At 39.5% G+C, this 18,878-nt stretch overlaps 1 protein-coding gene across 2 annotated transcripts in view; it reads right to left on the bottom strand.

The window, feature by feature from the left end:
- The window catches only part of DNAH8 (dynein axonemal heavy chain 8), a gene marked incomplete at its 3' end in the record, with an annotated part of 317,468 nt that overhangs the window by 11,649 nt on the left and 286,941 nt on the right, over nt 1–18,878 (bottom strand). For both annotated transcript variants that reach the window (XM_080806629.1, XM_080806628.1), the window contains exons 85-87: nt 17,093–17,249; nt 13,123–13,275; nt 12,855–13,044 (exon numbers count right to left, since the gene is read on the bottom strand). In XM_080806629.1, coding sequence (XP_080662755.1) covers nt 12,855–13,044; nt 13,123–13,275; nt 17,093–17,249 — 500 coding nt within the window. The remainder of the gene's footprint in view (nt 1–12,854; nt 13,045–13,122; nt 13,276–17,092; nt 17,250–18,878) is intronic.

The following is an 18,878-nucleotide window of genomic DNA, read 5'->3' as shown; positions in this document are numbered from 1 at the left end:
CAGCCAAACCCTTCAGTGTTCCCTTGGGAGTGCTTCGACAGTTAACTGACTCTCCCATTTTCCCACCTCTGCACAGAACATTCCATCTTCTTTCTCTTACTGGAGCCTTGCTCAAGTCTAAAAACACAGTCCTTTCCAGTTTTTCCTTCATCCTTTATGAGACTCTCTGATGCTCTGACAAGCACATCCTCTGGCCACATGTCCCAAATACTGTCTGCCCCCATTCGCTAAGCATCCTCCATTATCTGGGCTGCTTCAGCCTCCATTCAGAATCTTGACCTCTCCATTCCCCAACCTCGTCTTTTCTGAAGACCTCCTGAGCTCCAGCTTTTCTTCACTTCTTTCCTGTGCATCTAGATCCATTCTTTCCATCACTTGCCCAGCAAAACTTTAACCCTAGATGAATCCAAATGTCCCCCTTCATACGCCTATCCCAGGCCACTGAACAATAGTCAGACCATTACGCAGTTTCAACTAGCCCTGATGGGATTCTCAAAACCACCCAGTAATATTTCCTTGTCCCCCTCAGTAGCCCACTTTCTCAAACACCTGCCATTCTTCTTAAATCTGTCTTCTGACACGTTCTTGCTCCTGAAATCACTTTGCCTCCTTCTTCAAGGAGAAAATAGAAAGTGTCAGACAGGAACTGTCTTAACTTCTTGCCATCAAACTGACAAACTCACTAGCACCTACTCTCTTTCCTTCCTTATTACTCTTACTACAACGGGTGTGGTTTCCCTCCACCTGCTCGGAGTGCGTCCCTCCACTCCCCTCCACTCGGGAGCCGTTCCCTCTTTGCCTCTTTAAACCTTCTCTGTTATCTTTGCACTCTCTGTTTTTCTTACTCTCTCTCTCCTAGCCTCTTCCCACGTGTATTTGAACAGATTTAAGATTCTCCTACCATTAAAAGAAAAAAAAAGAGAATCCCATCTTCTTACAACCACTCCTCCAACTTGCTTGTCCTCTTCAAAGCCAAATTTCTTGAGAAATTGAGACAATTATCCTTCCTGTCCATACTCTGTCTTTCCGTTTCCTGTTGTCTCACTCACTCACCTGAGGTCTCACTCCTCCACTTCTCCATCCACTCCACTGACACTTCCTCTACCACTAGTTTCCTTATGAATAAAGTAATCTGACCACTTTTGGTCCTATCTTATTTGACCTCTAGCAGCATCTGTCACTACTTCCTACTTCCCCCTCTCCTCTGCTACCACACTATGCTTTCCTGGTTTCCCTCTTCCAAGCTCTTTGCATGTGAGAGGACCATTCACAAGAATTGGGTGATCTGGAACATGGTGATACACAAACAAATGTAGCAGAATCTTCATAAGGATGGCTTAGGAAGAAGGTGACTTGATGGTAGTATTGGTGAGGTTCACAGGAGGATGAATATTCTATATTGGCAGTTGGAAGTAAAGAACCAGAATCTTAAACCAGGACTTTGGATAAGTCAGTCAAAAGTAGGGATACATAGTTACATCTGTGAGAATGGCTGATGTCATCCATGTAGATACCAGGGCCAAGGGCAGAACTTGCTTGAGAAGAGCCTACAAAGTAGACCAAGAAGCAGTCCTAGGAGAAGTAGAAGGAGAAACAAGGAAGGTAATTGATGAAAACCAAAGTGTGAAAGAGTTTCCAGAAATCGACATTCTAATATAGTTAAGGGGAATGAAGTTGGCAAGGAGGTCACTAGATTTGGTGGCCCTAGAGAGAGCAATGATGAGGCTGGCCAGATTGCAAGGGATTAGACAGTTGGTAAGGAAGATAAGCATGTGCAGAAACTAGAATGACAAGGGACAAGGGATGTGGTTGTGACTGAAGCCAGGTGCACCTAAGCCCCTCCCACACAAAGGCAAGGAAGATGGGTTGTTACTCAATTTGGAGGCATTTCTAAGATGTCCACAGTCCTCTTATCATTCTGTGGTCTGCAGACAAAGCAGGTAAGGACTATCACTCAGATAAAGGTTTAGCACCCTGAGGTTTACCTGGCTTCCCGCAGATGTTAGAGGCCGTTCTGGTTCTGCAAAAACAGTAACCATGGGGCATGCTTAGGATTGTTATGGGATTGGAAGAAATCTCCCAGTTCCTTCCAATCGCAAAGTTCTGTTAACTCTTGGTGTACTTTTCTACCCCCCAAATAATAGACTTTTATAAGACAAGCATTCAGAGAGTGCTGCTAGTTGATGATGTTGCCTGAAAACAAATACACAGGCAAGAGGCTGTAGATGATTTTACTGTAACAAAAGATTACAGGACAAAAGTATCTATCCCTTGCTTCAGCAAAATACTCTCTGAAAATCTTGATTTGTACCACTATATAAGTTGTCACTGATATCTGCTATGACAGATTGACGTGGCTTTTTGAGACACTGAAGAGAAAAGAGAAAAACTAATGCAAGTTGGCATTAAGCTCCAGACTGGGTTAAACATTTGGAGAATAATGATATTGCATGGTTCAATCTCCTATAGAGGTGTGAGGCTGGAGAGTACATTCAGCTTCTGCACTAGCAGCACCTGTGAGTCATACCTAACATCAAATGGTAAACCATGACCATGAATTAAGAAGTTTTACAAGGTGGTCAATACCCACTTGAAATCAAGCTCATAATTCATAGTCCCCACTTATGACACAGACACACACACACAAATGAAAATCAATCAGGTATACATGATGCTCTGAAAAGATACACCTGTGGGAACCAGAGACCGAACGAATCCTTCAAGAATCCTGAGAAGCACAATCTTAAACAATATGTGAACATGTGTACCAATGACTGCCGGGAAAGCCCAGTGGAGCACAAAGGTTCTCTTGGCCCTGAGTAATCCATTGGGAGGCAAATCCATGTGCTGCCAAAAGCCAAGCCATCGAACAAATGTTATGGGGGTCATGGATAGAGAGAGCTTGACCACTTTCATAATCAAACCGAACTGACACATGATTTTGCTCATCAACTGCTACAAGAAATGACTGTGAAAGGGGCTGAAAATACCACTCCATGGCGACTGGCAGATGTGGTCTCTTCAAGTAAGACTGACAAAATATCAGGCCACCATAAGACAAAGGAGCAATGCTATAAACAGCATCAGCTCAGGCACAGACTGTGTGTTGGGGGTGGGGGACACAAGTCCTGTCACCTGTCATTGTGGCAGTGTGGGTCCTGAAGTCACTTAGGCCCAAGGAGCAATCACCAGAGGCATGATGGGAAAAATACATCAGACAGTACTGGATGCCATATTATAAGAACATAAAACAAATGGTCATATGTGTAAATGTTTTTTTGTATGTTTTATAGCCTAGGTGATTTTGACTATATGTATTTGTGATTAAACTATGGCCTACCCAAACTGCATTGTGTTTTACTTAAACATGTTTTTTTTTTTTTTTTAATTTAAAAAAGCCCATTTGCTTAAATACCTGGAGCCAAAGAAAGAAATTTCATCGAAGGAGACTGGATTAGAATATATAAAACCCAGGAGATCTAGTCATGCTGAGAAATCAAGTATTGAGGTCAAATAGTGACCAGAGAGGCTTCCAATTGGAAAGCACTTTATTTGCTGGCACACTGCCTGTGAACATGCATGCAGTTAGTGTAATCTTTATGTTTTCCAGATTTGGTCAGGTAATATGGAACAGAAGGTAAATTGTTCCTCATGTCAAGAGAAGGAAAAGGAAGTAGACAAGTGATTAGTATGCAGAGAAAGTTGACCTCTGCTCTTCTATGCTATAAATAGAAAGCAATCATAGATATGCTTGTGTGTAAAGGTAACATGCTTAAATAAGTCCAGGGCTTTCTAAGACATGAAGAGTCATGAGAGAAAGAATCAAAGTTTAAGCTGAAAATAGAAATGAAGAGGAGAGAAAGGATTAGTATTATTAACAAATAGAGAAAACATGTATGTCTGTATTTGTATTTCTCTAAATGTTGTGGCTTATTAACATTTCTTAACAAATAGTAACAATTAAGGGTTAGTTCAGGGGCACCTGGGTGGCTCAGTGGGTTAAAGCCTCTGTCTTTGGCTCAGGTCATGATCCCAGGGTCCTGGGATGGAGCCCCACATCAGGCTCTCTGCTCGGCAGGGAGCCTGCCTCCTCCTCTTTCTCTCTGCCTGCCTCTCTGCCTACTTGTGATCTCTGTCTGTCAAATAAATAAATAAAATCTTTTAAAAAAAAAGGGGGTTAGTTCATATTAATACTTTGCTATTTTAAGTCATAATTCTAATGGGGAAAAAAGCAATCATTGAAAGAGATTGTGTGTTGTGATACACAACTTAATTTGTCTGCATCTATGGAAAGCCAGGGATCAACCAACCCTTCTCTCTTGGCTTCTGAATATCAAAAATGTACTTAATGACTTCACATCTTTTTAAAAATCACTGATCTTTATCCATCTCCTGAACTCCAAGTTGGCCAACACGCCTCTCCTCCTGGATGTCCTACCAGCACTAGCTGACAATTCGAGTGTTTCTTTTTTTTTTTTAATTTGACAGACAGATCACAAGTAGGCAGAGAGGCAGGCAGAGAGAGAAGGGAGGAAGCAGGCTCCCTGTTGAGCAGACAGCCCGATGCGGGGCTCGATCCCAGGACGCTAGGATCATGACCTGAGCCGAAGGCAGCGGCTTTAACCCACTGAGCCACCCAGGTGCCCCAATTCGAGTGTTTCTTGTTTTCCTCTCAACCTGTCCCTCTTCCACGGCTTCCTGTCTGGAACAGGCCTTCAATCTCAGCCATTGCCACTCTCTGTTCTCTCAAAGATCCCCCATTTAATCACCCCATCAAATCTGTCCCTTCCTCTTCACCTGGTTAAGACCCCAGGCTCTCTTCCTTGGACTTGGTAAGTCTCATTGCTCTGGACCTTCATATTCCAGTCTACCCTCTACCTTCTCCTGGGATTATCTTGTGATCTCTGTGGACTTCCATTGCCTTTATGATGTGGCCTAACCTCCCCCAGAAGACTCTGCACTCCAGCCTCACTGCCATCCTCCTCTGCTCCCTCTTCCTGAGCTCTGGCCATACTGTTGTCCTTTCCTCAAGCCTTATCTTTTCTCAGGCCTCTGGCTGGAATGCCCTTTTCTGGAGTCCCTGCAAATCCTACTCTGTGCTTCCTGTGTAAAGCTCTTCTGGTCTTATAAAGCTCTTCTCCTTGGCAGAATTCATCACCCTGTCCTCTGTACTACTGTGGCACTCAGTTCTCACTTGGGTGGAGCCCTTATCGCATTATGTTAAAGTTGCTGATGGGTCTGTCTTACCAATCAGATTACGAGCTCCTTTAGGGGATGAATTGGGTCTCAAATCTCTCTCCATTGAAAGCACCTAGCAGAAGAGCTGGCAAATGGGAGATGGTTAGACAACCCTAATTAAGTTAAGTGTTATTTCTTCAGGCCCTCAAGCCAGGAATTACCTGGTGACAACTCACTCAAATTGAGGGCTGGTAAGGAGGAAAGAGAGATTCATAAGTAGATTCACAATCTTAGAACCATAATAAAAATGTTTCCTCCCCAATTCAGTGGAAATTCTGGGAGAAAAATAGATAAGTGAAATCTAGGAGCTGTCCTTTACAAATCTAAAGCCTATTAAAATAATAGTATACTGTGTATAGTTTTGTAAGCTCATAAAAACAGCCATGGTTAGTGTTTAAGTTTAGAAATGTTTAGATATTTTTTTTAAAGATTTTATTTATTTATTTGACAGACAGAGATCACAAGTAGGCAGAGAAGCAGGCAGACAGAGAGGAGGAAGCAGGCTCCCTGCTGAGCAGAGAGCCCGATGTGGGGCTCCATCCCAGGACCCCGGGATCATGACCCGAGCCGAAGGCAGAGGCTTTAACCCACTGAGCCACCCAGGCGCCCCATAGAAATGTTTAGATATTTGAAAGTGCATGAAGTGAATAAATGTATGTGTATGGAGAACAATTCTGGTGTACCATTTTTTTTAAAAGACGTTTTATTTATTTACTTGACAGACAGAGATCACAAGTAGGCAGAGAGGTAGGCAGAGAGAGAGGAGGAAGCAGGCTCCCTGCTGAGCAGAGAGGCTGATGTGGGGCTCGATCCAAGGACCCTGAGATCATGACCTGAGCCGAAGGCAGAGGCTTTAACCCACTGAGCCACCCAGGTGCCCCTGGTGTACCATTTTTTGAACTATTATTTATTTATACAAAGAAAACTGCACAAGTTGTAAGTGTACAGCAGCTTGATGAATTTTCACCAGGAGAGCAGCCATGTAACCAACATCCAGATCAAGAAATGGAACATTCCTTGACCTCCAGGAATCTCCTTGTGCCCTTCTGCAATTATGCCCTCTGTCTCAAGGGCAACCACTAGTCTAACTTTTAACACCATGGATTTCTGTCTTGCCTGTTTTGATTCATTGTATAAATGGAATTGTACAGTACACATACATTACACATAGACTATAATGTATACAGTATAACACACTGTAATGTGTTCTGTTTTATTTCCTTCACTTAATATTTTATGAGATTCAACCATATTGTGAATAGCAATAATGCTTCCTAAATTTGTACATGTGAATATTTCTTAGATTGTATTACTAGTGGAGCTATAAGGTGCTGAACTGTAAGGAACCCAACATTACTTTATTTTGGCCAGGAATTACCTCAAGTAGCTATGAAACCAGAAGTCAACCACAAGAAAAAAATCTGGAAAGACCCCAAATACATAGAGGATAAATAACATGCAACTAAACAACGAATCAGCCAACCATGAAATCAAACAAGAAATTTTAAAAATACATGGAAACACATAAAAATGAAAACACAATGGTCCCAAACCTTTGGGATACAGCAAAAGTGGTTCTAAGAGGGACGTATTAATAATAAACACCTAGCTCAAGAAGCAAGAAAAGTCTCAAAAAAACAACCTAAACTTGTACCTAGAGGAGCTAGGATAATAGCAACAAATAAACCCTAAAGCTAGCAGAAGGAAGGAAATAATAAAGATTAGAGCAGAAATAAATGATATAAAAACTAAAGAAACAATAGAACAGATCAATGAAACCAGGAGCTGGTTCCTTGAAAAAAATTAATAAAACTGATAAACCTCTAGCCAGACTTATCAAAAAGAAAAGGGACCCAAATAAATAAAGTCACAAATGAAAGAGACGTAACAACCAACATTACAGAAATACAAACAATTAGAAAAGAATATTATGAAAAATTATATGCCTACACATTGGACAGGATAGAAGAAATGGATAAATTCCTAGAAACATATAAAATACCAAAACTGAAACAGGAAGAAATAGAATATTTGAATAGACAAATATCCAGCAAAGACATTGAATCAGTAACCAAAAACTCCCAACAAACACAAGTCCAGGACCAGATGGCTTCATAGGTGAATTCTTTTTTGTTTTTAATTTAATTTTTTTTCAGTGTTCCAAAATTCATTGTTTATGCACCACACCCAGTGCTCCATGCAATACCTGTCCTCCATAATACCCACCACCAGGCTCACCAAACTCCCACCTCCTCCCCTCCAAAATCCTCAGTTTATTTCTCAGAGTCCACAGTCTCACATGGTTTGTCTCCCCTCCGATTTCCCCCAACTCACTTCTCTCCATCTCCCCACGTCCTCTGTGTTATTCCTTATGCTCCACAAGTAAGTGAAACCACATGATAATTGACTCTCTCTGCTTGATGTATTTCATTCAGCATAATCTCTTCCAGTCCTGTCCATGTTGATACAAAAGTTGGGTATTCATCCTTTCTGATGGAGGCATAATACTCCATTGTATATATGGACCATATCTTCTTTATCCATTAATCTGCTGAAGGGCATCTTGGTTCTTTCCACATTTGGCAATTGTGGCCATGCTGCTATGAACATTGGGGTATAGATGGCCCTTCTTTTCACTCCATCTGCATCTTTGGGGTAAATACCCAGTAGTGCAATTGCAGGGTCATGGGAAGCTCTAACTTTTTCTTTTCTTTTCTTTTTTTAAATTTCTTTCAATGTTCCAGAATCCATTGTTTATGCACCACACCCAGGGCTCCATGCAATACATGCCCTCCATAATACCCACCGCCAGGCTTACCCAACCCCCCACCCTTTCCCCTCCAAAACCTTCAGTTTGTTTTAATTTCTTAAGGTGTCTCCACAGTTTTCCAAAGTGGCTGCACCAACTTGCATCCCACCAACAGTGTAAGAGGGTTCCCCTTTCTCCACATCCTCTCCAACACTTGTTGTTTACTGTCTTGTTAATTTTGGTCATTCTAACTGGTGTAAGGTGGTATCTCAGTGTGGTTTTGATTTGAATCTCCCTGATGGCTAATGATGATGAACTTTTTTTTTTTTCATGTGTCTATTAGCCAGTTGTATGTCTTCTTTGGAGAAGTGTCTGTTCATGTCTTCTGCCCATTATTTGATGTGATTATCTGTTTTGTGTATGTTGAGTTGGAGGAGTTATTTATAGATCTTGGATATCAGACCTTTGTCTGTAGTGTCATTTGCAAATATCTTCTCCTATTCTGTGGGTTGCCCCTTTGTTTTGTTGACCATTTCCTTTGCTGTGCAGAAGCTTTTGATCTTGATGAAGTCCCAAAAGTTCATTTTCACTTTTGTTTCCTTTGCCTTTGGAGACATATCTTGAAAGAAGTTGCTATGGCCGATGTCAAAGAGGTTACTGCCTATGTTCTCCTCTAGGATTTTGATAGATTCCTGCCTCACATTGAGGTCTTTTATCCATTTCAAGTTTATCTTTGTATATGCTGTAAGTGAATGGTTGAGTTTCATTCTTCTATACACAGCTATCCAATTTTCCCAGCACTATTTATTGAAGAGACTGTCTTTTTTCCACTGTATAATTTTTCCTGCTTTGTCGAAGACTATTTGACCATAGAGTTGAGGGTCCATATCTGGGCTCTCTACTCTTTACACCTTAAAGAACTGGAGAATCAACAACAAATTAAGCCAACCCCACACACAAGAAGGAAAGTATTCAAGATTAGAGCAGAGATCAATGAGATAGAAACTAGAGATTCAGTAGAAAATAACAATGAAATGAGAAGCTGGTTTTTTTGGAAGAATCAGTAAGATCAAAAAACCATTGGCCAAACTAACCCAAAAGAAAGGAGAGAGGACCCACATTAATAAAATTATGAATGAAAAGGGAAAGATCATGACTAACAGCAAGGAAATAGAAACAATCATCAGAAATTATCATCAACAGTTACATGCCAATAAGTTAAGGAACCTAGACAAAATGGATGCATTCCTGGAAACCCATAAAATTCCAAAACTGAATCAGGAAGAAATTGACAACCTTCATAGGTGAATTCTACCAAACATTTAAAGAAGAGTTAATACATATTCTTGTTTGGTGACTAACATAACATATTTTTAAAAATTATTTTAAAATTGTCAAAAAAACCCTATTCTTCTCAAACTATTACGAAAAATAGAAAGGGAAGGAAAACTTCCAGATTCATTTTACAAGGCCAGCATTACCCCGATACCAAAACCAGATAAAGACATCACAAAAAAAGAGAACCACAGGCCAATACCTCTGATGAACACAGATGCAAAAATCCTCAATAAAATACTAACAAACCTAATCCAACAATACATTAAAAAAAATCATTCACCACAATCAAGTGGGATTATTCCTGGGATACATGGATCATTCAATATTCACAATTCAATCAATGTGATACATCACATTAATAAGAGAAAGGGTAAGAATCATATGATCATTTCTCTCTTTTTTAAAGATTTTATCAATTTATTTGACAGAGAGAGATAGTAAGAGAAGGAACATAAGCAAGGGGACTGGGAGAGGGAGAAGCAGACTCCCCACTGAGCAGGGAATGGGGCTTGATCCCAGGATCCTGGGATCATGACCTGAGCCAGAGGCAGACACTTAACGACTGAGCCACCCAAGTGCCCCCATACAATCTTTTCAATGGATCCAGAAAAAGCATTTGAAAAAGTACACTATCCATTCATGAAAAAAAGTACATTTAGAGGGAACATACCTCAACATAATAAAGGCCATCTATGAAAAGTCCTCAGCTCACATCATCCTAAATAGGGGAAAACAGAGCTTTTCCTCTACAGTCAGAAATAATACAGGGATGTCCACTCTCACCACTTTTTTCAACATAGTACTAGAAGTCCTAGCCATAGCAATCAGACAACAAAAAGAAATAAAAGGTACTCAAATAATCAAGGAAGAAGTCAAACTTTCACCATTTGCAGATGACATGATACTCTGTATAGAAATCCTAAAGTCTCCACCAAAAAACTACTAGAATTCATACAGTCAAGTTGTAAGAAACAAAATCAGTGTACAGAAATAAGTTGTATTTCTATACACCAATAATAATGCAGCAGAAAGAGAAAATAGGGACTCAATCCCATTTACAATTGCATTTAAAATAATAAGATACCTAGGAATAAACCTAACTGAAGAGGTGAAAGACCTGTACCCTGAAAACTATAAAAACTGATGAAAGAAATTGAAGATGACACAAAAAACTGGAAAGACAGTCCATGATCATGGATCACTAGAACAAATATTGTTAAAATATCTAACCTACTCAAAGAAATCTACACACTTAATGCAATCCTTATCAAAATACCAACAGCATTTTTCATAGAGCTAGAACTAACAGTCCTAAAATTTATATGGAATCACCAAAGACCCTGAATAGCCAAAGCAATCTTGGAAAAGCTAAGCAAAGCTGGAGACATCACAATTCCAGACTTCAAGTTATATTACAAAGTTATAGTGACCAAGACTCTATAGTCCTGGCACAGAAATGGACACATAGATCAATGGAACAGAATGGAAAATCCAGAAATGAATCCATAATCACATAGTCAATTAATCTTCAACAAAGCAAGAAAGAATATTCAATAGTAAAAAGACAGTCTGTTCAATAAATAGTGTTGGGAAAACTGAACAGCAACATGCAAAAGAATGAAACTGGACCACTTTCTCCACCATACACAAAAATAAGCTCAAAGCAGATTAAAGGCCCAAATATGAAATCTGAAACCATAAAAATCCTAGAAGAGAACACAACCAATGACCTCTTTGACATGGGCTGGAGCAACTTCTTTCTAGATATGTCTCCTGAGGAAAGGGGAACAAAAGCAAAAATAAACTATTAGGGCTATGTCAGAATAAAAATCTTCTGCAGTCAGCAAAACTAAAAGGCAGTCTAAGGAATGGGAGAAGATATTTGCAAATGACATATCCTATAAAGGGTTAGTATCCAAAATACATAAAGAACTTGTGAAACTCAATATCCCAAAAACGAATAATCCAATTAAAAAATGGGCAGAAAACATGAATTGACATTTTTCCAAAGAAGACATGCAGGTGGCCAACAGACATATGAAAAGATGCTTAGCATCACTTATCATCAGGAAAATGCAAATCAAAAGTACAAGAGATATCACCTTACACCTGTCAGAATGGCTAAAATCAACAACACAAGAAACATGAGGTGTTGGCAAGGATGGGGAGAAAGGGGAACACTCTTGCATTGTTGGTGGGAATGCACACTGGTGCAGCCACTCTGGAAAACAGTATGGAAGTTCCCCCAAAAAAGTTAAAAATAGAACTTCTCTATGATCCAGCAATGACCCTACTAGGTATTTACCCAAAGAATACAAAATACTAACTCAAAGGGATACACACACCCTGATATTTATAGCAGCATTATCTACAATAACGAAATTATGGAAATAGTCCAAGTGTCCATCAACTGATGAATGGATAAAGAAGAGATGTTATAGACACACACACAAACACTGGCATATTACTCAGCCATAAAAAAAGGAATGAAATCTTACCATTTGCAACAACATGGATGAAGCTAGAATATTATGCTAAGCAAAATAAGTCAGAGAAAGATAAATATCATCTGATTTCATGCATACATGGAATTTAAGAAAAAAAAACGAATAAGCAAAGGGAATAATACACAGAGAGAAAGGCAAATGGAGAAACAGACCAGTAACTATGTTACCAGAGGGGAAGGGGGTGGAGGGATGGGTGATACAGGTGATGGGGATGAAGGAACATCCTTGCTGTGATGAGCACTGGGTGATGCATAGAAGCAATGAATCACTATATTATACACTGGAAACTAATATTACACTGTATGTTAACTAACTAGAATTTAAATAAAAACTTTAAAAGAAAGAATTACTTCAAGCAAAACTATCCACATTATAGTAGACAAAAAAGTTGCCATGTTTCAGAACTTTATGAACGCCACATTTTAAAAATCTGAAACACTAACCATGGTGGTTTTTATGAGCTTGCCAAATGATATATAGTTTATTATTATGTCAATAGACATCTGGCCAATAATTTATTAAAAATGTCTAGAGTGAAGGAAGAAATGCAGCAGAATTACAAAGCACAATTTCAGGAGGGGAACTGAGCGGCGATAGACTCTAGAAGTTCACTCAGCAAAAGTTTTGCCACAGGATGATTTTTGAAATCAGTCTAATTTCCCGAAATCTAGAAAAAATTTTTGCCTATTTGGGTGCTTCATGTTTGTCATTTTCATAAAAATTTAAAATTAAGATTTGAACAAAACTTTACTATTTCACATGTCCTAACCACAGGCTTGCTGAGGCAGATGAGAAGAAAAATGGAAGGTTTGCTTCCATTATTGTGGAAGCAATGGTAGAATGAATTTCAGATCGAATTTGTAAAACAAATACAGAAGGTTCATCTTTGGTTTCCAGCCTTTGAAATCATGTGTTCAGCACTTAGCAAGGTGTACCTCTAGTGGTATTATAATATGTATTTATTACACAGTGCTACTACACCACTACCCTCATCCTCCAACTTCGCCCACTCTCCTACCTACCTTGGGGATTAAAGAAACCAGTCATCCAAAATGCATTGGGCCTCCCTTCAAATATCCAAGTAGAAAACTGAGCATTTCTTTCCAGAAGTTCAGTAAACCAGAAGCCCAGTGTGGATGAATCCCAGGACACTCTTTTCCAGATCTGAGGTATGCGAGCATCATACATGTTGTCCAGGGCATCTCTCAAATTCTGAAAAGGAGTGAGTTAAAAGTTAAGAGTGGGCAACACCAATAAAAGAGGAAAATGAAAATTGAGATCGTAGCTTACCTCACTCATAATGATTGTCCCTTCAATGGCCAATTTTAGATCACTCAGGCTACTGCGAAGTATTGAGATGACTTTTTGCATTCTGTCAATTTCTTGTCTAAGAAATATGTTCATTGAATTGAGATGTCCCATCTTTACCAAACGAGCTTTCACCTTAGAAAAAAAAGCATACAAGAAAGGAATTTGTTTTTTAATCATCTGTCATTTCTCTTCCAATGAGCTCTTCTTTCTCTATTCTTTTTCTTCCTCTGGATATATCTCTACTAGACCAAATGGATTCTAAAATATCTCTTGCGGAACCAAACTTGACATTAAATTCCCCATTTTCCAGGCCTCAAAAACTACTGTTCAACTAAAATGGTTTTTATTCCCTACTGATTGTACTTAGTTGGTAATTGGAAATGTACTTTAAAAAGCTGAAACAAAATTGTACCTTTTTCCCCTTTCAAATGATTAAGTGCTAAGTGTCAGTTAAATATTCTTTTGCAATCTAACCTTTGTAAAAATACAGTTTGGCATGGTTTTTTTTTCATAATGCTTACAGAGTCGTTATTAGAAATGTCACAGAAAGGTAATATGGCCAAAATCTTTGGAGCAAGTAACCAATGAATCATTGGTTGCAGCTTCCTAAGATCATTATTGCCCTGGTTAGGGTGACTAAAGAGAGCCTTTCCTAATCTAATCAATGAAAATATTTGACTTTGTGTGAGAACCATTAAGCACCTGTCATTTGTTCCTTTAGTATACCATTTATTGACCATTTTGAAGAGATCAATATAAAAGCATCTGGTTCTGGGAATAATAAAATACAATAATTATTGGAAAATAAGCCAGTATATATGCATATTTGAATTTAGTGACCTACGCCCAAGAAAAGATTGACTACGAATATCAGCAAGAACTCATACAGAGATCTGAACTTTCTCCTTGCCACAATCGAAGAGATGCCAGTATAGGAAGGGTAAGGATAGGCACATGGAGTGGGACAGAATTTAGAGGGATGTACTAGTCCACAGAACCACCAGAAAGCCAGCTGTAGGATTCTCTGCTGGAGACACCCATGGCCCCCTTCTTGAGTCACACGGAGTGTTAGAGACGATGGACTTCAGGCTCATCTGGGCCATCCCCCTCATTTTCCAGAACACGTTTGCGACCATGCTGCTGAAGTGTCCCATTCAGCAATGGAACCCTCTGCTTTCCTGCAGCTGGGCCACTTCTAATGAACGAGGGATGAAGAGGGGAAGCACAAACTCAGGGAAGCAGTGATATAAAACCGGACAGCCCAGGTGGGAGTATCTGGGCAGGGAGAGCAAATGATATTGCAATCCCAAACATAATGGTGGAGGTCCCTAACACAGTCACCATACCAACCTTCAGGCATTTTCCTAAATTCCTGGTTCTGGAACTTACATTTTTACAGGCGCCACTGCCTCATTCTCATCTTGAGCCCTTCAGCTTCCAGCCCCCTTTAAATCATGACTACTCTGTAGAAATTCACACTGAAGGAAAAAGGAAATTATGGAAATACTTTTGCAGCCCCCACAAGTGGGAAATTCAGCCCAGGTATTGGCTACCATGTCACATCAATAGCCCAGCTAGCTTTTAGTATGCTAACAGTCCCAAACAAATCACCTTGCCCTACTTACGGTTTTATTTATTTATTTATTTATTTATTTACTTTCAGCATAACAGAATTCATTGTTTATGCCTACTTACAGTTTTAAATGAGAAACTTCTTTTGCAATAGAGACAAGCTTAGGAAAAACTGAAACTCTTGAAAATCCAATTTTAGTACTGATTTTATTTTGAATATGGTTATTGTTCCAGCCTAAAATTATCTTTTTATTAATAAGAAGAAAGATGTGCTGCAGTCTTACATAGGATTTTCATTATGTTTCCGGGACCCGGTAGTCTCTTCTTGAGTGATGTGGCTGCATTTTTACTATGGAAGTCAATAGTATAATTATATTTCAATTTACAAAATTCACTTTACAGCCACATTTTCAAGAACACATCTCTCTTTCCTGTGAAATAAAGGACACTAAAAGGTAAGTGATCTTGGAGAAGGAAGCCGTTTTAGCTGCCCCAGTACAAACTCCTTCCCATTTAGCAAACCACTTAGCAACGTCCCTCGCATTCAGTCCCTGCTAGAGTACTGCCAGAACAGAGAACTTGGGGAAGTGGTCCTGACCAAGTCCAGATAGCTCAAATTATCCCAAGATCCAGGACCCCTCCTCTGGTAATACCAACCTGTGGTCTAGTCAACCAAAGTGAGTTTTAGCTCACCTTCACGTGCCAGCTTTGAAAATGTTTGCAGGCAGGTTTTATGCCTCATCTGTCTGCTGAAGATCACTTACAATGAGCCATTGAAAGTATGTACTTACACCATGTATCCGTTTGCAAAAATGTGCCCCCCCCCCCCAATTATCTCCATGTGAAGCAATGGATTTCAGTATCTTGGCCAAATGCCTTGGTACCTATTTACATAACAGAAGCAAAAACCATTTTAAGAAGCCAGAAAATGTTTTTTATTGTTGAGGGTACTCATTGCACTGGGAGGCCTGTAGCTCAAGCAGCCTCGGGGCTCCCAGCAAACAAGCTCATTTTTCCCAGACTTGGGGAAGCAAGTCAGGGTAGACACAAGACCAGTTACAGTTACACTGGTACTAGGGCGTTAGCTTGTCCCTTCTTGGTTGAAGAGCTACCCTTGACTCAGCCCCATCTGGGACTCTGACTGTCAGCAGTGAGGAGTGGAGGCTGAGAGCAAGAGAGAGGAGGTCCTAGATGGCCAGAGGACACAACCCTGTCTTCTTGCATGAAGAAGGAGACCAAGAAAGACCAAGAAAGAGGACCTTTCACAGAAATTTCAACCACCCAGAAGTTTTACCACAATTAAGGATTTCTTTTCTTTTCTTTCTTTCTTTTTTTTTTTTTTTTAAGATCAGCTGTTCTCAAAGATCCCCTCAGGCGCAGAGAGGCTTTCAGGGAGTCCACAAAGTTGAATGTTTTTCATAGTAATCCTAAGACATCACTTGACTTTTTAACTCTTCCTCTCTCAGGAGTATACAGAGAAGTCTTCCAGAGCTACGTGACATGTGGGATCACAACAGATCAAATGCAGAAGCAGATATGAAAATCTACCTACCTTCTATTAAACGGGCCTGAAAGAGATTTGCAAAAATGTAAAACAATCCCACTATTCTCATGATGTTTTTTTTTGTCTTGGAAAACATAATTTTTTTTAAATAAAAATATTATTTGTGTTAACATGTAGTAGGGTTTTTTACTGTTACTTTATAATAATTAATACATATTTTTGAAATGTGTCAGTTTAAACTCCTACTATATTAAATATCAGTAGTTATAACCCACATAAATAAAAGCTATTCGGGGTCCTCAGTCATTTTGTAAAGGGGTCTTGAGGTTAAAAATATTTTGAGAAAAACCGGCTTAGGTCAATAAGCAAACAGCTGGGAGGTTCAAGAAATAGAAAATTATTGCCATCCACATGGGGAGTGAATTCATTTAAATGGCTTGCTTTCCTGGCTGGGTGGACTGAGAGACTAAAAGGGGGGAGCAGAGGACAAAAATAAGGGGTGAGTTAAAGAATGGACAAAGCAGGCGTGGGTAAGAGAAGTGGAGAGACATTTCCAGCCTAGAAGGGTAAGATGTCTGGGGATCCAAAGACAGAGGAATCCAAAGATGGGGGAAGGGTAGAGAAAAGGCAATGAAACAGAACATAGAGTAGGAGGCGGATGAAGAAAGGCATCAAGAAAAGTGCAGATCATAGTTTGCAAGGTACTTGAGATGAGGCAAGGAAGAAACCACAAGGTTAAAAGAAAAGAGTTGCAAAGGAAGCGGAAATGAATAGAGCAGGGAGAGAATGAAATCTGCTGTCCCAGGACATGCTAGGCTTTGTAGAACCCAAAGATAGCCCTGTACATACCAGGGCGCAAAGGGTGTAGCTTACCTCATGAGGAATATAATCAGGAGGCAGTTTGCTCAGCATATCTTCAGATAATCTATAAACGATGGCTTCCCGGGTCTCTCCCACACCCCCTACACTCTCTTTGGGTTGAATGTTGGTAATTGTTTCAAGAACAGCAGAAGCAGTGTTACTCTGATACCTGATAAAAGAGTGAACTGTTCAGAATGTAGCAGGGAAATGTATGTTCAGAGATAATTATCAAAGCTAAAATGAACTGGAATAAGATCACTTAAAGCCAGATAGAAAAAAGACGGGGGGGAAAAAAGGAAACTTTACCATCAACCCAAAGGGGTGAAAAAACTAGAGATCCATATCCTACTGCCTCCTAACAAAACATCAAGAACATCACAGAAATGAAAGGCTCTCCCCATCCTCAGGGAAAGAGATTCCACAAATGTCCTCAGTAACCCAAAATAGTACTATCCAATTTTGCTTGTCACTACAAACCTCGTGCTGGGCAACAAACACATCTCCTTTTATTCTGCCCAGTTATAGACTGGCCATGAGAATCTATAATTAACATGACAGTTTGTTAGATCAAAGAAAATCACTCATATTTCCTCTGTGAATTATACATTACTAAAATGTCTTTGGTATTTTCTGTTTTTTTCTCACTTTCCCACTTTATGACTTCCAAAATAATCTATTGGCATCCATCTGCTGCACCTGTCTAAAGGTATCCACCCATCTTTAAAATCTATGTATCCAATTAAGATTTACTGTGTACCAGGCACAGAGCTAGGTGCTATAATATGGTGATAAACAGATACCTGCCTTAGGGCCCCTCACTATCTAGTGGAAGAAGGAAGCATTTGTCAATACTACTTTAATACATGTTGTGGAAGAAAAGAACAGGATGCTTTAAAACAGTAATCTGTCTGTGTCTCTTCCTTGCTTTTATTCTCACTCTCTAGATCTCTTCTGGGTCAACCAGATGCTCTGAGAGGCACACACTTAGTTTTTGTCTTGAAGTGCCTGGGTCTAGAAACACAGATGGTGTGTGTGCATGAATGTGAGAGTCAGTAGGATATTAAAGTCCCCTACTGTTATTGTATTATATTTTACTATTGTACTATTGTTGCACTGCTGTCAATTTCTCCCCTTTGGTCTGTTAGTATTTGCTTTATAAATTTAGGTGCTCCCATGTTGGGTGCACAAATATTTACAAATGTTGTATCTTCTTGTTGAATTGACCCTTTATCATTATTTAATGACCATCTTTGTCTTTTATTGCAGTCTTTGTTTAAAAGTGTATTTTGTCTGATATAACTACCCAAGTTTTCTTTCCGTTTCCATTTGCATAAAACCTCACTTTTCATTCCTTCACTTTCAGTCTGTGCATGTCCTTACATGTGAAGTGAGTCTCTTGTAGGCAGCATGGGTCTTCATTTTTGGTTTGTTTGTTTGTTTGTTTTTTAAATCCATTCAGCCACTCTATAATTTTGATTGGAGAATTTAGCAAATTTACATTTGAAGTAATTATTACCAAGTACGTGCTCATTGTTATCTTGTTCATTGTTTTCTGGCTGTTCTTTGTTCTTTTCTGTTTCTTTTCTCTTCTCCTTCTCTTCTCTTGTGGTTTGATGACTTTCTCTAGTGTTCGATTCCTTTCCTATTATCTTTTCTGTATCTATGATAGACTTTTGCTTTGTTACCATGAGGCTCACATATAACAACTTATAAATATAACAGTCTATTTTAAGGGGTGCCTGGGTGGCTCAGTGGGTTGAGCCTCTGCCTTCGGCTCAGGTCATCTCAGAGTCCTGGG

The sequence above is a fragment of the Martes martes genome (assembly GCF_963455335.1).
Source record: "Martes martes genome assembly, chromosome: 6".
NCBI classification, from domain to species: Eukaryota; Metazoa; Chordata; class Mammalia; order Carnivora; family Mustelidae; genus Martes; species Martes martes.
The sequence above is the reverse complement of the archived record's forward strand: the minus strand, read 5'-3'. Positions and strand labels throughout refer to the sequence as shown.